We start from the raw sequence: 16,731 nt of genomic DNA, 5'->3' as shown, positions 1-16,731 counted from the left end.
CTCCGTCGACCGTGTAGGTAGCTTGCGATGCGACAGGACCGACCGTCTTCTGCCGAGTCCTCGCTCCAGCTTCATGCGTGTCCTTTCAGGCAGCGAGGAGAGAACTCCTAGAGCTCGAGCTCCCGGACTCTACCGATGAAAGTCTCCGCCTAAACCTGGAGCGAAGTGGGAGGCCGCGCTCCGGTTCCGGTTGCAATGACGATGTATCGATAGATCTATGATTACAGTTCAGAGTCGACCGGAGCCTCATTGCGCCGACGAGCCGTCCCGAAGCTCATGCACGGAACGCTGAGAGAATCCCCGCGCGAACCAGCTCGGGTCGAAAGTAATTTTTGTCGTGTATCGTCCTCGCTTGTCGACCAGAGCAGCCGCAAGAGCAAGAAAATGCAAGAGCACGAACGCTCCGGTGCTATTTGCCTCTCCAGACGAAGGAGTGGTTTGAACCGTCGACTACGACGTCCGCGACGATGGCAACAACGACGACCAGCTCGCGGCTACAAACCAGCGAATTCCCGCTCCTCTTCGCCCGCTGGAACGGGCGACGGTCGCTTCTCCTCCTCGTTCTCTCGCTATCTGCTCGACTGGCTGAGCCGTCGTCGGTCAGAAGCGAAGAATCAGGATCAGAGGTCGTCGTGTCTCACTGCACTCACCGCCGCCGCCACCGCCAACACCGCCGCCGCCGCAGAAGCACCGGGAACACGGCCTGGCCCACGACAATAGCAGCAACAATTAGATGAGATGCTTGAAGGAAAAGTCAACGCGACATCAAGAAGAAAAAACTCATAGTAATCTCGGACTCGCTGGACATCGCTGATGACTCCGTTGCTTGCAGTGTCCAGGAATGTCGCTTTTCTGAAACACAAGACAAAATGCGCTCACGCACAGCTGCTGTTTAAATCGCAGCCGCCACCGTCGCGGTTGTCCACCTTCGCGAATAAGGCGGGCCGTCTTCAGCAAAACCAAAGCGACGGCGGCGGCGACTTTCGTTCACTTGTCCGCCTGCCTACCCGCCTGCCTGGCTCTTCGTTGGCGCGTTCGCTCTACGCCGAGGCAGCCAATTCCCAAAAGATGAATCTGCTCATCTTGTGCGAGTTTTCCGCTAAGATAATTGACGTTGTCGAGGAGCGGCAGAAGCCGCAGCACAAGTAGCTACGAAGAAGATGAAGGAAAAGAAGCAAAGCCGTTCGACGATGGCTCGATCGCCGCCGCCGCCGCCGCCACGTTGTGTAGGAGTCTGCCTTGATGATGATGAGGACGACGGCAGCAGCAGCAGCAGCAGCATCGATGATGATAGGGGGCACACTCACGAACCGATGCCGCCGCCGCCACCACCGCCGCTATCGAACTAAGCGAAAATCGAACACAGCGGCGGAGAACCCGCTCACCTGAACGGCGAAGTGCACGAGAAAATTGGCAGCGGCCTCTCTCCTTCTGAGTATGTTCGTTACACTCCCACTTACCGCCGCTTCTTGTGCTTCTGCAGAAAATTTCGACAGGGCCGTCACGATGATGATGATCAACTTTAAATCATGGAAGGCGGAGCGACCATGTACCCGGAGGAACTCTTCCTCGAGTAACTTCTCTGTATAACGGCCGAGCCGGCAGTAGTGCCGGCGAAGGCGGTGGAGGTAGGTAGGAGCCACTGGATCGGCGCCGTCGTGGGGGCTCGTGTCCATTTGCCTCATCATCATCTCAAAGTTTTCTGCTTCCCTGTCCGTTCGGCTTAATTTACCAGCCGTAAGTCCGCTACTCCGGCGTTTGCTTCTGTGCCCCACGGACGATTTTCGACGAGACGCGTACACTGCTCCCGGTACGCATCAGAACTTCGTCTGACTCGTGATCTTCGAATCTAGGTACCTGATTCCCGATTCATTTGAACTGATGAAAACTTCCCAATGGCACCCATCACCGTGGCTCGAAGTACACGGATTCAGTCCCACCTGATTCAGTCAAATTAGACCGAGCGCGAAACCGGAATCTACGGCACCAGCTTTGAGGGTTGGAATGTAAGCTACGGGACATGCATTGGAGGAAACGTCTCTATCGGAATGACGGCCATTCATGGACGCAACAGCTATGAGGAAGTGCGCGTCATCACAATCCCTTAATCCGACGTGATCGGTCTACCTCGAATGGATTAAAAGCGAATCCATCCTCCCAAGAATCCTTGTCACGTAACGCCAAAAACGATCAGGAGATGGGAAGGGAGACTTCAAGGTATCAAGATGAGGGAATCTCTGGCGGCGTTTCGAAACGAAACTGAGAGTTTTCGTGGCGAAGCGGCGTGGGCGGCGCGATTCGCGGCCGGCCTCCTCTTTCAGCGTTACGCTTCAGCAATTTCGTCGGGAGCAGTTGAATATTTTATGCTGTGCAACAACGAGAGCCGAAAGGAAGCAAACGATGATCACTATCATTTTAATTCCTGAGCCTTCCGTCGACCCACTGGATTCGCAGCGAGTTCTTCATGACCAGGACTCCTGAATTCTGGAGAAACATACGTGTGCCTCAAGGTCTCGGGAGGGTCCTCGTCGGCCAGACGCGAGACCTGAGATCTAGCTGAGTCTCGCACGAGTCGATGCAGACTTAAGTCTTTGTAGATATCGACCAAGACTTTCCCGCAATTAGCGAAGATCTCCTGGGATATAATTCCAGATCCGGGCTGAGACTTTGAAATTCCCCGGATAGGGCTGACCGGCTTTCATTTTTCTTCCTCGAGTCGCGAATTTCGAAGTTCACCCGTGTAAATCTGCTAATTGCTCCACCAGAACTAATTCCACAGAGGATCTGGTTTTGACGTCTCCCGGTGGTAATTCCAAAAATTGTCCGTAACAATAATGGCGTCTCTCTGTGACACTAAACATCCGGCTCAAGCTTCAGATTGCTCACATCAAAGAGTGTGTCACGGAAACTAATCGCGCGTTCGAATGATATCCCGGCGGATGAGTTTTGTTGCTCAGAAAACCGTGTGTGCTCTCGGAATCAACGCGATGTCCTTCATTTACACTTGAGCGCTTCACGCGGAGGCATAAGCGCCTTGTGAGCGGCAGCGGCCCACATCAATACCTCAAATTAGGAGCGGACAATTTAAAAAAAATTAAGAATATATCTTCTGGCTGCGTGTGTACCCGCCCGGCAGTATCTGATAGCGCCGGTCAAGACAGGGACCACCGCCAACTGGGATACCTCGGGACGCTGTCGGAAAAATAGCCGCAGGTCTAATGGTCGATTGGCAATCTGGAGCAGAAGATCGGGATTCCATCTTCTCGCCGAAGTGCAAGTCGACCAGAACACGGAGGGATCCTCTTTCCGACGAACAAGTTCGTTGCGTCCACTGGAAGCGAGGGTCAACACGGAGAAATAGCTAATGGGAGTCTCGCTCTCACGAGGAGAGGCTGAACGCTCGTCGTCGTTCCCGCGTCGCGTCGTAATTATTTTCCACCACACAATCGGCATCACTGAGCATGTGGCCGAAATCCTTCTGGAGTCGCATCTCGCTATCGCGGTCGGAGCCACGCCCTCGCCCGAGCGATCTCGAACGATAATAAACGACAATGAGTGCAGACAGCTTCCAGATACATATTAATTCCGAGTTTCCGTATTCTGATCCTCGTTCATATTCGGCGATGTCGCTAACGAGTCCATTGTGCGACAAATTCAATCGTACCTCCCATGATGCATGATATTCCTCGCGCAATCATACGGAACCCATTCGTGTGCACCATTTCTCATCTGAAATTTTCGATTGCGCTCCGATAGTTAACGGTGCGACTGCACACAATTGATCTTCTCAGCCAGCCGGTGGTCAGTCAGCCAGGAGCCACGTTTGTCCTCCCACTGACTGCAGTCAGCCAGAGAATGCACGGTCGAGGGATGAGTGAGAATCTGCCGAAGTCGTGATGACCTGTCGGCGGAGAAAACAGGGGTTGTTGAAGCTGGAGGGCTTCTGCTTTCGTTAAGCACGCGCATCGTGGACCACGCTCCCGAGCTCATCTATAGCTTGATTAGTGGATGCAGTTTGTATCCATTTAGCGGTCCGCTCGGCCAGTCATCGACTGATTCCGAACAACGAGAAGATGGGAAGTCGTGAGGAACTTCGGACGACCGGCTCCGTAGGAGCTGAGATCTTCGCGGATCTCATCGAACGAAATCCCTCCGGTGCCAACGGGCTGCCAAGTCGAGTTTGCGGCTCGGCCCTCACTCAGTCGATTTGGATTGGAAGAGCTGAAAGCTTTCACCTATCTTCTTCAACGCTGACCTGGAAAATTCATTATCCGGAATCCGGAACAGGAATTATTGTAAAACCTGGAATGCCTCGATCACAGCTTCTCGAGGGAAACTTGGGCTCACACAAGCTCGAAGGCTTCGGAGCGGAGCCCTAGCTTGGAGTTCCATCACGGTTATTTCTATCTTGGCGTTGTTTGAGTTCAGATCTGGTGAAGATAGTGGGAATCATGCTCCGAGAGAATGCTTAATCAAATGGGCGATTCACGAGATGTTCGCGAGATCATCCTACTCGGGGAAGATTGCCGTTCCGCGAGCAATCCACCACTCACTCCACTGCGTGACAGCAGCTCCGAGCGAGTCGTAATCAAGCCCAATCAGCTCCGCGCAACGCCGGGGACTGCGAGTACAACAGACTCGGAGGAATCGAGGGCTGACGCGAGCTTCATGCCGCGCGACATTCTAAATTTCTAATTCGACGCCGCCAGACGTTGACACGAGAAGTGCCACGAATAGAGCGCATCGCACGGAGACTCGGGTCGTGCAGGACGATACCTGATCCCCTGACTCGAAAACAAGATACGGAGCGCTCGCGATTACCAGACGCCAGGAGGGTCCATGCTCTTTATCCAGGACATAGGGATCAGTATCGGAGTGGATTTCTTCTATGGCGATTCCTCCAAGGCTCCGAAACTACACCTTCGCTTCGAAGTGAGAGCTCATGAATTTGCCACGGCACTGCCAAAATTCATTTTTGGCGCGGGACTCCGGCTCCGTTTTCCCCACAAACCTCTAGGCAGCGCCGAGTCAGGCAACTGGAAGGAAGCTTGTCCAGGACGGCTTGCATTTCCTATAGCGGAGATAAAAATCGGATGAATAATCAGAACCTGAAGGCGTCGAGAAGAAATCATCTTATGACGTTAAATTCGATCCAACTCGGAATAACAATAATCCTTCCCGCTTATCACAGGCTTTCGCGGAGAAATACTTACCTACCGTCGGTTCAGGTTTGCGAACCCCCTGGACTCCAGAGCTACCTTTCGCACTCTCTCGGACGGTCTCGGAATCCGGAAGGATGCTGCGATGCTTTCGCATTCTTCTAATATCGATAGAAAAATATACTGTGTCGATCTCAGCATCAGCATGTGACGTACTGACCGTATCCGGATTCCGAGCACAACCATCTCGAATGAAGAACATCTCCTCGGAAGTCCATAGACCTCTCCATAGACCTATGAACCTCCGAGGCGGTCGTCACCTCGCTTCAAAATCGGACAACATGACATAGTCTTCGGTGCTTGACGGTGATGGCTCGGTGGAGGAACGGGAGGTCGGGCGTATTTGACTACCATCATGAATAGTCTCCTCCGAGTCCGTCTCCCAGTTCTTAGGTTCAGGACCTTGTAGTTCACCCGATTTGGAAGTCCTTGCTCGCACAGAAGTTTCGACGTGCTGAATCGACGTCTTTGTGGCATTTGCGAAAAGATACTCACTCATGAGAGAAAATTGGTGGATGGTGTTCGACGCCATGCCTACAGGCAGCCTATGAGTATCGAGTAGTCTCGAACGGTATTACCCAGTGTTCAGTTTTGCACGGAATTCTCTGACGGATTCCTGTTTTGCTCTCCTTGCCTAGGATAATCACCCGAGGCCGCTTCCCCTCCCACGACGACGCTCTTGGCCGCTGGTCGACGCGCGCAGAAAGGATGTATAACCACGCTTTCGACCACCTACAAACGTGTCATAGCCATTGGTACAAAACGGGCCCCTGGTGACACTTGAGGTTTTTCGAGTCAGAAACCCCCACGACGGTCTGACGATGCTCAAGGACCTCACGACTTCTTTTTTGATTTCTTTGACACTCCTCAAGTGCCGCACATCGTGCCGAACAAACCTCTAACAACCGCGTGGTCATCAATGAAAGATTGCTTCGAGCTCTGTGTCCGTGTCAAAGGCGAAATCTCATCTACGGTGGAAGGCACGGCACTGAGTGAGTGAGATCTGAGATCTGTACGGAGGCGTTTGCCTGGGGCATGGAAAGCGAAATTAGCAGTTTCTTCGAATAGGAAATTTCCTAAGGACGGGCTCCACCAAACAGTAGCAGGAGGAAACGTGGAACACATCGGAGCTTCCCGTGAGGATCCGCGACCGAAGTCTCGCCATTTAATACGGCACCGGATTGCAGCAACGCTGCCGACGAGTGAGCATTATTTGATGTCGGAACTTCGTCGATTGATATTCATTGCCCAGATCAGATCAAGATCTGAATAAACCTCGCCACTCGCCACCCGACAGCGCCATATCCTAGGGCAGGGACCTTGACACCAAAAATTGTTGAATGAAGTCAATAGTACTATAGTTATCAAAAGATATCGCTAGAAGACGGAGCGATTGCGGTCACTTCTCCACAAAAGGACATCCATCGCTCGCTGCTCGTCCAGCCAACTCCTGCCTTAAGTTCCAGGAAGGACCTCTCCCCTAATTTTTGGCAACCCCGCTGAGTTAATGTGCCCCACCAATCCACTTACTAGGTCCACTCGGTCATGCTCTCCGCTCTCCACGACCGGTGGCGCTACCAGGCGGGGACATTGGCAACGACCGAGGACGGCCACGCCGTCTGCTCTTTGTTTACAAACATAGGCCATGAGGAAAAGAGAAAACTATCGTCCCGTACTGTTCCGAGCAATCGTTCCGGTAGTCCTTTCTCAGACACAGACGAGCAGACTCTGGCTATCTCCTGCAGCATTCCAACCAGGAGCGGTTGCCATCCTGGGAAGAAACGCAATTCCTTAGGTAATACAGCGCATGCGTGGTCCAAAGGCAAATGAGAGAGAAAAGGGTTCTGTTGCTATCAGCTTGGCAATGAGAGGAATCGAGCGGCCGGATGGACAAACGGGCGGGCGAGCGAGTGAGAAACGAGAGACGTCCGTTCAAAGCGTTTTGTTTTTGAGTAAGCGAGGCCTCGCAGTGGTTCCCCCGCAAAGCGTGTATCGTCGATCAGGAATTGCCCCAGTTTTGAGTCACCGACCGATCGCGAATCTTCAATCACGACTTTTCAGAGTAAGTCTCGATCCAGGCGAAGGCATTCGTGCGCTGACGTCGCTGCGTTCTGGCCAGCAGCTTGGAATCTGTTGACAATATTGTGCTCGCGAACTTTTGACGGCGTTCGGGTAGATCGCGGTCCCTCGCTCCGGAGAATCGGAGTCTGTGCGATCGAAATCAATGACGGGACCGAGATCACTGAATTCATCCCGAGGTTCGACTGTGTCAGGACAGTCTTCGGATTCGCGTGCTCGGACAGCAGCTCATTCCCTCGGCTAGCTCGCGCGGTCCGCCTGGTCGTTGATGAACCAATTCATGGTGACATCCGATCTGATCCGAAGTGTACGCGAGGGTCTGTTCCGATTTTCGTCGATCCAGACCTTCTGCATCCGGAACAGTAGGGATACGTGTTAGGATTCTCTCCAATAGTCCCGTCGGAAGGTGTTCCCCGAGGAGTCCTTGAATCATGCAGGTCTGCAGACATTGGCCTTTGAGCTCCTGGATGAGATGGGAGTCCGTCACCGATAGGAGCGTGTCCTTCTCCAAGGCTTTCATTTATCTTGCCCCTGATAATCGCCGTCTGGCTATGCTCTGTTACGAGTTGGCGATTGACGTCAAGAAAGGATCTGCTTCCGGCAAAATGTGATCCTAATTTCTCTAGGGGAACCTTACAAGGTTGGGGCGGGAAAGGGGGGTTGGGATCTCCCAGTCAATTCTCGGTCTCGTAGAATGCTCTCGGAAGTTTGCCCGTGTGCCGTCCCATCCACCACCGCAGTTTCTGGTCTCGATGAGCTCTCGGAGCCTGGGCCCTGCCTCTCTTTTGCGCTCTACATTTTCCGAATAATCCGCTCGAGAAATATATTGCTGACGTCCCTCACGATCGATTTCCTCCTTCCTAGGGTGCAGATGAATAAATTCAAATGTCAGAAATGTCGTAAGGAACTTTTCGGTGGGGAATTCGTGCTCACGAATCACTCCGAGCCCTGGACGGAGAGCCACACAAATGTGTGTTCTGCCAAACAATTCGTTTGGTACCTGAAGGATGAAGTCCTCGAAACATGGCTCCAGTCACAAATTGACGCCGGCGGGTGGATAAAAGGCAAACTCCATTGCCCGTTCTGTTCTCTGAGGATTGGCTCATACGACTTCGTGAGCGGCAAGCAGTGCGATTGTGGCTCGCACGTTCTCCCACCGATACACATCGTCAAATCGAAGGTTGATCACGAAAACCCGCAACTCCTCCGGGAAGCTCTCGAAGCTCAGATTGTCGTGCCCCCCGCTGCTACAGATTTTTCCGACTTCACCGTGGTGGCTCCTGGAAACGCAGGTCCCTGAACCCACCCTTGTGTATACCCTGCAACAATAAATATTTGCGTGGCGGTCGATTTCATCTTTTTCTTATCGTAGAATGAGAAGTCTGAAATGAGTATGGAGTAAGAGCTCGTACGGGAGACGCACGATATCGATGACCTTTCCGATTCTCTTCTTGGATAGTCGAGCAAGCTTCTGGAGCTCGTAGACCAAATAGGATTCGACAGTGGTGCTCAGGGACTTACTTATCTCGGAGAATCGAATTCAGGCTCCGACTCTACCGGGCATCCGAGCACTCAGTAGCATCCGAGTTGTCGATCTGTGAGCTTCTGTCCGATCGGCACGGAACTGATGGCTCCTGAACTTATTTCTGTTCTGTTTCTGGAAAGAGAGATTGTTTCCATCCTGATTTATGTGTGTCTGATTTCCCCGCACGCATGGGCCCGAGGCTCCTTCACTTGTGAGTTTGGTGTCAGATGCCCGTCTCCCAGATGCCCGACTTCCGGATGTTCGATATCTCGCAAGAATGTTTGGCTCCAGGCCCTTCCAGGAGGAGTGCAGACAACTACTTGAGTCGGTGGTTACTCAGGCCGTGGGCTTAGGTCGCCCTACAATGTCATAGGCTTCCAGTTATCACCTATCCTAGCCTCTGAATAGTCGGGCATCTGAGACTGCACCGTCCGCTCATTCCGACCTACGCATCGTAGAATCACTTGAGCCCCCAGTCAGAACCACAGTCAAGCGCACTATCCTAGATGATCAAGTGAAGACGCTGGAGTGATCAAAATGAGGATGCAGAAGCAGACGCTCTATGCCTGAGATTGTTCGTGTGAATCAATCGGATCTGAGACCTGGCCTAGCCACTACACTACACTGGGAATCGAACCCCTGGAGATACGATTGATATTGATGATAATTATAATGTACACTGATTGGTAAAGGGATTGAAGAAATATGAATCCTTGATCTGAAGTTCCTCCAATAAGTCGCTCCGGTCTCTCTGAGGAAGTGGTTGAATTGGTTGCGGGGAAATAGTATTTCTGTTGGGAAGGATAACGTGGTGTGGATGTAGTGAATGCGCAATGGACCTGGTCCGTTCGTCACAGTCGCCCCCCGGAATTCCCGGAACAGGGTGTCGGGAGTTCTCCGAGGTGAACCATCGCCACGCGCCAATGATTTGAATCCGAAATGTTCCTCTCTCTATGGAAAGGCAAGAGTCGAGTTCGGTTCGCGTCGTGCGCGATTAAATCGGTCTTTTTTTCGAGCCGAATTCGAGAGCAGATTGAACGTGAGCCGAAGCCCTTTGTCTGTTGGATGCTCCGCGTGCGAACCTGCTAGGATCCCGTTTGTCCCCCGAGGAGGTTGTTCCATGAGGAGGTTGGTGATCGTTCCTTTGGAGTTGATGAAGAACCTCGGCAGCTCAAAATTTTTGCTGAGTTTCGGCAGGTAGTTTTTCGGGCTCTTCGGGCTTTCCGTTGCCGTACTGCTCTCTTCGACCGTCGTCCGTGGTTGGTTGCCACCAAGATGTGGCTGGTTGTTTGGTCCGGGTGGGGGTTGATCCGGGAGTTCTGGGTCGCCGATGCTGGGAGTCAGCCCCGGAGGGGCATTTGTGCTATGTGCGATACGTGAGGAGAGTCCGGAGGTCGTGTCGGATGCCCTGATTGCGCCCCTCGGGCTTCTTCGATTTGGGTCGAGGTACACCAAGGACCACCCTCTGCTTGGGCGCTGAGTGTTCGCACTGGAACTTGAGCGTTCGCTGTGATCGGTGGAGCGGTAGCCGGTGGGGGATCTTGGATCGTGTCGAACGTGGACTCCGTCGACGTTTTGATCTCGGCCACGATTGAGATTCCTAGCTCCTTGAGATATGGCAGTGATTTGCTGATCATGCTCTCGGTTTCGACGAATGATCCGCGAACCTCTGGAGTTGTATTGGGTGAGGACTCTATGAAGGCCTCTGAGGCTTGGATCCATTGCCCTGGAAAGGATCTTTCTCAGGCGAGCCGTTTGTGCGAGGGCATCTCTCGGGCTGTCCCTTTCATTCTGTGTCGCTTTCCGGTAAAAGTCTATTCGGGTCTCCAGAAAGTCGAGCTTCGCTCTCTCCGGGGTGACGATGGTTTGGGAAGCGAAGACTGACGGTGGTCCTGACGTGTGAGGTTCAGGGTCGACCTGGTCTGAGGGTTCAACTGGAGATGACCTCCCTTGAGGGGGGAGTTGATCTTGTTCCCATGGATGGGGTTCCGGCGCCTCCGCTGGAGATTGGGGTCTCGCGAGGAGGTCGGTCAGAGCGTTGTAAGGGTCTCCAGTGTCCGCGTACATCGTCGCGATCGTCTTGCAGCAGACCTCTTCGATGTGCTCCGTGAATTATGTCCCGGTTGTCTGGAGACGGAGTCCGAGGTATCTCGCCGACGTCACGATTTCCTACGGCTTTCCCTTCCACAGAATCCGGTCATGCCGGCTGAGGCGGCCTCCCCGCCCGATCTTCATCACCACTGTTTTTGAGGCATTCAATCGCAGTCCTACTTCCTCGAGATGGTCGCTAACTACGTCGAGCATCGTCTGTAGCTGGCCTCTGTGTCGGTGCAGGATGATGATGTCGTCGGCGAACATTGCAATCGTTCCTGTTCTACACTGCTCGATGACTTCCGCTGGGAGCTCTGCGAGGAGAAGCGAGAACCCTGTGCAGCTCAACGGATCGTCTTGGGGCGTTCCGCGATTCTGTTGTATGTCAACGCTGACTCCTCTCCCGATGCTGACTTCGAGTGAGTCTTCATGGTAGAAGCTCTCAATGACTTTGAGTAGCTGCCCGTTGACTCCCGCTCTCTTGAAGGCACCCACCATTCCTTGTCTTGGAGCGAGATCAGAGGCTTTTTGGCAGTCTATCAGGATGGCGAATGTCTGCCCCTCCGTGGCAAGGCTTCTCTCGATCTCGATTACCACGTGAAGAGCGTCTTGCGTTCCGAGGTTTCGTCTGAAACCGAATTGTTGAGGGGGCATATAGTCCTCAATCATGGACTCGATTCTCATGATCACGCCCTTGAAGAAATTTTTCCTGAGGGTCGACTCACTGGCGATCCCTCTGAAGAGATTCATGTTGCTTTTCGATTCCGTTGGCTTGCCCTCGAAAGGATAACGCGGTTTGGATGCAGTGAATGCGCAATGGACCTGGTCCGTTCGCCACAAACATAAATGGACGGGGTCATGCCCCGCATTGGATCGGTATCCTCTTCGGTTTCTTCCTCTATACGTCGACACATTAAGTACCCGAGCCTCAGAAAAGCGCACTGCCGATGCTCCCACCCGAAAACCCTGGATGTTTGTTCTATTCCTACTTCTTGCGTGGTTCGAACCCTTACCGTTGATCAGTGGCAGCTCTGGACTAGAGCACAAAGGCTGGAAACGCGAATGGTACCGCCGGTCCCTGGAGAAATCACGACTAATACGGACCTCGATTCGCTTTCTTCAGAGACACGATGGACACGAATGCGATGACACTCACCCGGTTCGTCCTCGGAGAACAGCGTAAACATAAAAGCGCCTCCGGAAATCTGACCCGACTCATCACTTCGCTCCAAACAGCTATCAAGGCCGTCGCTGCCGCCGTGAGAAGGGCCGGTAAGTACCTACGTACAGTCTCGGCGATGAAGCCGGGAGCACGGATGATGTAATCAATCCTAATTTTCTTACCAAGCGCGGTGGATATCCATCGCACTTCTGGCCGCCACGGTCCTTAGAAATCAGCTGCGTATGCCAAATACCCGAAACTGGAATCACCGGCATTAAAGTTACGGGGTGTTCTCGGCTTGGAAGCGGCTTCGAAATCTCGTTCTCGTCCCATAACTTGAGCGCTCTCACGTTTTGCACGCGCGGGGATTCCGGCGCGTTTTTTTTAAATTCCCCCTCTCCCCAAAATGGCAACTTCCATGCGTGTTGATGATGAATGACGATCGGTATCACGACGACTGTCTACTGCCTGGAATGAGTGATGTGATGGAACGGCAGTAGGCTGCTACTGCTGTGCTTCTCAGTCCGGAAAATTCTCTCGGTCGGCGGTAACTTCGTCATGCAGTGCCGCATTGAAGGGAACACGACTATTTGTTGATGTCATCCGGGTGTAAGGATCATTGTGTCCACCAAAATTGACTGACTGCCCGAGCGAGCCGCATTGACCGTCCGACATGGATCTCGACAGTCCCGATGCGGAGCAGGAATTCCCTGGTCTCTACGCGGATAGCAGATCAGGAGACGAGGAGGGACGGAAAATCCTGTCTGTGAAAAAGAAAAAGGACAAAGACAAAGGCTACAGGGCCTTCGAGGAAGACGGTTCCGGTGCGTCGTGTGAGGATGTCACGAAAGTCTCATCTTCAAGAAGATTCAAATTCGGCAAGTCCAGTGCGAAAACGACGTCGAAACCGACGAAAGTGAAACTTTTCGGCGTTGATCTGAAAGACGTTCTCAAGAGAAACCCCAGTGTCGATCCGAGAACCCCACTCGTCCCGAAGTTTCTCACAGAGCTTTTGAACTATGTGGAGAAACAATACGATCCCAGCCACAATTTCTACAAGGGTACATCTCACTTCAAGTCGAAAATCCACCAAGCTCGTCATTCGCTCAACTACGGCCAAGAGCTCGTCTTGCAAGAGCCCCAAATCGCGGCCGGATTGGTGAAACTCTTCCTCCGGGAACAGCCGTCGCATATATTGGGACCGGTGATGGAATCGAAACTCGAAGAGGCGAAACTTTCTGAAAAGAGAACTCAGAAAATACAGAATCTCTATCAGAAAGAAGTGCTCGCCGTAAACAAAGCCGTTTTCGAGCGGCTCGTACTCCACATGGAAATCATCGGTATCGATCTCACACCCCTATTCAAAGTGTCTCAGAAGGCTTTGAATGTGCTCAAGCCGGTCATGCGTCCACTTTCGCTCGAGGACGAACTTAAGGTTGAGGAAGCGCGCTTGGCGAGAATGCATTGGCTGGTGGCGAAACTCAAAGCGTCCAAAGACAAGAACAAAACCAAGGAGAACCATCAGGAGAAACTCTGGGAAGCTCAACGTAACGTTACCCAACTGAAGCGTAAGCTCAAACAGATAAGCTCGGCGAACACCGCGGAAATCAAAGAGGTCGAAATGAACCTCGAGGAGCGCCGGGAAGAGAGCGAGACTCCTGCGAAGCTCCAGCCCGCCGACGAAGTGGATCGCGAGGAGAAACCCAGTCACGGAGAGGAAACCGTGAAAACACCCGAAGTACAAGCACCTGAGATGGAGCCGGAGGCAGGTCTGGACAAGGGAGAAGTTCCGGAGAAAATGACAATCCAAGCGGTCAATGAGAGTAACGAAGACGAAAAGGACTTGGGCGAAAATGACAAAATCGAGGAAAAGCATGCGCTCGATGCTCCCGCGAGCGATATCCAGAACAAAATTTCGCCCGCACCGCAGCCGAAACACGACCAGATTTTACAGCCGGTCCGCGCTCCTGTCGTCGAGGCTAAAATTGAGACCGATCCACTCAATCAAGGAGTAGATTCGGCGAAATTCGATGATGAAGCCTTCGATAAAGATGACTTCATGAACGAAGCTGTCAAGCCGGCGTCAATCGCGAAACCCGAAGCGCTCTCGGGGAAACCGCTCGAAGCGAGCGAGCTCCAGCGTTTACAGCAAGAGTGGAAGGGAATCATCGCGGAGCAAGCGGAACTTCTCAAAGTCAAAGACGAAATTCGACGTCGGATACGTGATGAGCACAAACAGATAAAAATGATCCGAATGGTTCGCAACCATAAGTCCCGTGTGACCTCTATGAAATCAGTGTACCGAGACCCGCTCGAAGAAATGAGCACTGAGAAGCTCCAGGAAATCCTTCAGAGACTCATCGACTCCAATGCGCAGTTGACGAAAGACAATCAAGCTCTAGCAGATAAGGTTTTCGAGACGGGAATGACTCTCGTCCAGCTGCGAGCCTCGCAACGTCACGCACCCGTCAGCTGAGTCAATGGATCGAGGGCCAAACTCAGATTCATGGAAAATAAGATTTATCAAGTATTCCCGCCGCCGGAGAAGCAAAAACCCCAGCAAGCTTGCTCCGCGGTGGGTCGAGTTATGGAAGTTCATTATACGAGTTATGCGGATCGTCATAGCCCTCGCAGCCTTCGAGTGAATATTCTATTTTCAAAAATATTTATGGTCTATCGAGGGAGTCATGTCAGAGAAAGGGACCCCGAGGCGGACTCATAATAATTGCTTGTGTTCATATTATAGGAATAAATATTGACAGTTACAATAATATTCATTCGGAGTGTCTTCACGGATATACGAACCAATCAGGTATAGAGGTTGCTTCCTCCATGGGCGATGCTCACACGACGCGAATCTCGGCAGCGTTGCGCTTGGCAGGCTGCGGGAAATCAGATGAGCTCTCCAAGTTGCAATTATGAGTGGGCGGTCAAATTGAATTTGATCTAGCTCCTGTTTCTCAAGCGGAGGAATCGCGAAAGCGTTCAAGGCGCATCACGATCCTCTTCAAAGATCACGGCGTTTAATAACATATTAAGGACGATGGAGGAAAGTAGAATATATGCAGAGATCAATGTAACAAAGATATTCTTCGTTCGAAGCTCCAGGCAATGACGACTGCGGCGGCGCCGCTCTCGTTCAAGTTGAGAAGTCTCCATAGGGTATTCGATTTTCCAAATCTCCCATCAGCTCTACAGGAGGAGACCCGGGGGTTGGAAAAGTCTTCCCAGTGTAGTTCGTAACCCTGAGGCGGAGCAGAATCTCGAGTCGACTCATTTGATTCTTCCTTACCCAAGGTATCGCGAATCTGTATGGCATCGCGGGCAACACGAATATCCAGGGCGAGGAGCAGAAGAAACTCGATGTTCTCGCCAACGACCTGTTCGTGAACATGCTGAGATCATCGTACACGACCTGCTTGCTCGTTTCCGAAGAAGACGACAAAGCAATTGAAGTGGACCTGGAGAAACAAGGGAAATACGTGGTGTGCTTCGATCCGCTCGACGGCTCATCGAACATCGATTGTCTCGTGTCGATCGGCTCGATCTTCTCCATCTACAAGAAAGTTTGTTCTCACGCCCGGGGGGGGGAGGGAAACTCGTCTGTGTCGCCCGGTCGCACTTTGGACGGATAGTGTCCCCCGTATATTCGTCCTATTCCAATGTGACTTTTTCCTGATCTTCTGTGAATTCCAGATCGGCGATACCGTCTCAGAGAGCGATGCCCTACAACCAGGAAGACAACTGGTCTGCGCCGGCTACGCGCTTTACGGCTCGGCCACCATGATCGTCCTGGGCCTCAAGGGAAGCGGCGTGAATGGGTTCATGCTCGATCCGTCTCTGGGCGAGTTCATCTTGACCGATCCTGACATGAAAGTGAAGCCTCGCGGCAAATTATACTCCATCAACGAAGGTATGCGTTTCGTTCTCAAGGTCCCATATTTTCTCTTATTGATATCTTTGAGGCTTGGGTGGGACTCTCGGGACGTTTTCCGAAAGGATGATCCTCCCTCGTGGTTTGGATAGAGATTCCGGGCGATTCGAGCACGGAGTGACATACTGTAATGCTCATCTTCCGAACAACAGGTTATTCTGCGCTGTGGGATCCCGCCGTCAAAGCCTACGTCGAGGAAAAGAAGAACCCGAAAGTCGGGAAGGCTTACGGCGCTCGTTACATCGGCTCGATGGTCGCAGACGTCCACAGAACGCTAAAATACGGAGGTAAGGACGCAATCGCCGATTCGTGTAGCTTCTGGAGCTTCGGCTCTCTTCCTATCAATCTGCACATATTTCTGCTGGATTGTCTCAGGAATGACTTCTCGAATCCCTCCGACCAGGTATCTTCATGTACCCCGCAACGAAAGAAGCTCCCAACGGAAAGCTCCGTCTCTTGTACGAATGCAACCCCATGGCCTTCATCATGGAATTAGCTGGAGGGAAAGCCTCGAACGGAAAGATCCCGATTTTAGACGTGGTCCCGAGCGGTCTTCATTGTAGGCAGCCGATCTTCCTCGGCTCGTCCGAAGATGTCGATGAATTGCTTGCGAAATATAAAGAGCACGGGAGTTCTTGATCCGTGAATCGATGAATAAATCGAGGCAGAACATTATCGTGTTAGTCGACAAGCTGTGGCATTTCATCGTCGGTGGATTGGA

The 16,731-nt window shown here is 52.4% G+C and overlaps 3 protein-coding genes across 3 annotated transcripts; 2 read left to right on the top strand and 1 right to left on the bottom strand.

The window, feature by feature from the left end:
- The first annotated feature begins 7,082 nt into the window (after positions 1-7,082).
- fbp (fructose-1,6-bisphosphatase) lies at positions 7,083-16,693 on the top strand. Its single transcript, XM_018640016.1, has 6 exons — positions 7,083-7,281; positions 12,038-12,186; positions 15,374-15,642; positions 15,773-15,989; positions 16,163-16,297; positions 16,414-16,693. Exons 2-6 carry the CDS (start codon positions 12,045-12,047, stop codon positions 16,647-16,649), a joined length of 999 nt encoding a protein of 332 aa, XP_018495532.1. The 5' UTR covers positions 7,083-7,281; positions 12,038-12,044; the 3' UTR covers positions 16,650-16,693.
- Positions 8,152-8,638, top strand: LOC108864420 (E3 ubiquitin-protein ligase RNF180). The gene has a single exon (XM_018640017.1). It carries the CDS (start codon positions 8,170-8,172, stop codon positions 8,596-8,598), a length of 429 nt encoding a protein of 142 aa, XP_018495533.1. The 5' UTR covers positions 8,152-8,169; the 3' UTR covers positions 8,599-8,638.
- LOC108864406 (uncharacterized) lies at positions 10,164-11,664 on the bottom strand. The gene is made up of 3 exons (XM_018639993.1): positions 11,095-11,664; positions 10,709-10,823; positions 10,164-10,549 (listed from the first exon to the last, which is right to left on the bottom strand). Exons 1-3 carry the CDS (start codon positions 11,662-11,664, stop codon positions 10,164-10,166), a joined length of 1,071 nt encoding a protein of 356 aa, XP_018495509.1.
- Positions 16,694-16,731: the final 38 nt, after the last annotated feature.

This window comes from Galendromus occidentalis, unplaced genomic scaffold, assembly GCF_000255335.2.
Source record: "Galendromus occidentalis unplaced genomic scaffold, Mocc_1.1 scf7180000077470, whole genome shotgun sequence".
NCBI lineage: Eukaryota > Metazoa > Arthropoda > Arachnida > Mesostigmata > Phytoseiidae > Galendromus > Galendromus occidentalis.
Note: the sequence above shows the minus strand (reverse complement) of the source record. Positions and strands in the feature narration are given on the sequence as shown.